This window comes from Scardinius erythrophthalmus (assembly GCF_964197995.2).
Source record: "Scardinius erythrophthalmus genome assembly, chromosome: 25".
Classification (NCBI taxonomy): domain Eukaryota; kingdom Metazoa; phylum Chordata; class Actinopteri; order Cypriniformes; family Leuciscidae; genus Scardinius; species Scardinius erythrophthalmus.
In genome coordinates this window covers 30753087-30755391 of record NC_138245.1, presented here as the reverse complement: position 1 = coordinate 30755391, position 2305 = coordinate 30753087, and the positions used below count along the sequence as shown (strand labels likewise).

Genomic DNA, 2305 nt, shown 5'->3' with positions numbered 1-2305 from the left:
GTAAATACTTCATTTTAAGTATTATAGTATTATATTCATATTAATACTATTTTAAATTTTTATATGAAGTATACATTTTCAAAAACATGCTTTACTCTAAAACTGTGAGAAAATCAAAGCCATATATCTAATCAAGAAAGCTGTGTTCAAAATTTGAGCTTGATATCTCAAAAAATGAGCTTTCAGTCAGACTTTGTTTGGCCGCAGTACCAAAAGTGTCCACTAGGTGAAATTCGTCTCCCATTCATTTCCAATGCGCTCATTTTTGACGACCATTTAACCTGTTCGAATCATGTCCATGATTTTTTTTTGTCTTCACACAGCAAGTGCCAAAACTTTACCAAGTTTCGTACCATTCCGATGAATAATAATAAAAAAAAGTAAAATATTTTGGTCAAAAATGACCGCAGAGCATTAACAGTTGATGAAATCCACTGAGCTGATCATGTTTTCTCCTCTCTTGATCCCACAGACGAGTCTCTGACCTCCAAAACCAGCCTGTTTTTCGTGATCTCCAACGAGGGCAACCAGAACCTGCACGTGTCCCAGGCGAACCTGTGGTTATACTTCAAACTCCTGCCTAATGTTTTGGAGAAGGGCTCTCGGAGGAAGATCACGGTCAAGATTTACTCGCAGGAGCCGGGTGTCGGGAGCAAGTGGAACTTGGTGGAGAAGCGCGTGGATCTTAAACGCAGCGGCTGGCACACTTTTCCGTTGACAGAGGCCGTGCAGATGGTTTTCTCCAAGGGCGATCGCCGGCAAAACCTGGACGTTCGGTGCGAGGGATGCGACAAGATGGGAATCGTGCCTGTTTTGGTGAACACAAATGACGAGTCTCACCGCCCCTTCCTGGTTGTTCAAGCGAGAGCTTCGGACAACAAACATCGCATCCGAAAACGAGGCCTAGAATGCGACGGGAGCAGTAGCTTGTGTTGCCGACAACAGTTTTACATCGATTTCCGCCTCATCGGCTGGAACGATTGGATCATCGCCCCCTCTGGGTACTTTGGGAATTATTGCGAAGGGAATTGTCCCGCGTACATGGCCGGAGTTCCCGGATCGGCTTCGTCCTTCCACACCGCTGTGGTGAACCAATACCGCATGCGGGGAATGAGTCCAGGATCCATGAACTCCTGCTGCATCCCGACCAAACTGAGCACCATGTCCATGCTGTACTTCGACGACGAATACAACATTGTGAAACGGGACGTTCCCAACATGATCGTCGAGGAGTGCGGCTGCGCTTGAGAAAAAAACACGGACCTGAAAATATTCTAAAAATATCATAGCGAGAACGTAATATTTATGACTTAAATGAGTAGTTCACTTCAGAATTAAATGATAATGATAATTTCCTGATAATTTACTTACCCCCATAGCATCCGGATTCATGTCTTTCTTTCTTCAGTGGAAAAGAAATTAAGGTTTTTGAGGAAAACATTTCAGGATTTTTCTCCATATAGTGACTTCAGTGGGGTCCAACGGTTTGAAGGTCCAAATATCAGTTTTAATGCAGCTTCAAAGGCTCTACACGATGCCAGATGATGAATAAGAGTCTTATCTAGCCAAACCATCAGCCATTTTCTATTAAAAATAAACATTTATATACTTTTTAACCGTAAATGCTTGTCTTTTTTTTTTTTTTTAAAGCTTTATTAAATTCTTACAAAATACAGACAGCAAATTTAAGAACAAAATACAGATATAACATATAGCAAGAGCAAAGCAAATCAGAAAGAAAGAAAGAAAAAAAAGAAAAGAAAAAAAAAACATAAATGCTTGTCTTGCACGTCCACAACTTCACGCATTACGTAATCACGTCGCGTAACGTAGGCGGAAAATGCAGTGCAGGGCGAAAAATCTCGTTCTCTCATCCAACTTCAAAATCGCCCGACATCGTTGTTTTACCTTTTATTTATCTATTTATTTATTTATTTTTGTAAATGGCGTTTGGCTTTGTAAACACTAGATCTATACTTCCGCCTTCGTCACGCGTGACCTTTCAACGTGATTACGCAATGTGTTCTATACGCAAAAGTATAGAAATATATATTTTTTATTATAAAATGGCGGTTGGTTTGTCTAGATAAGACTGTTATTCCTCGGCTGGATCGTGTCGAGACTTTGAAACTGCACTGAAACTCACATTTAAACCTTCAACCCGTTGGACCCCATTGAAGTCACTAAATGGAGAAAAATCCTGGAATGTTTTCCTCAAAAACCTTAGTTTCTTTTCGACCGAAGAAAGAAAGACATGAACATCTTGGAAGACGTGGGGGTGAGTAAATTATCAGGAAGTTTTAGT

At 40.7% G+C, this 2305-nt stretch overlaps 1 protein-coding gene across 1 annotated transcript in view; it reads left to right on the top strand.

Moving 5' to 3' along the window:
- Positions 1-1734, top strand: part of LOC308685973 (inhibin beta B chain) — a gene marked incomplete at its 5' end in the record, with an annotated part of 10846 nt that extends 9112 nt beyond the window's left edge. The window contains one exon of the mRNA XM_081358146.1: positions 473-1734. Coding sequence (XP_081214272.1) covers positions 473-1248 — 776 coding nt within the window. The 3' untranslated portion in view covers positions 1249-1734. The remainder of the gene's footprint in view (positions 1-472) is intronic.
- Between the last annotated feature and the right edge of the window lie 571 nt (positions 1735-2305).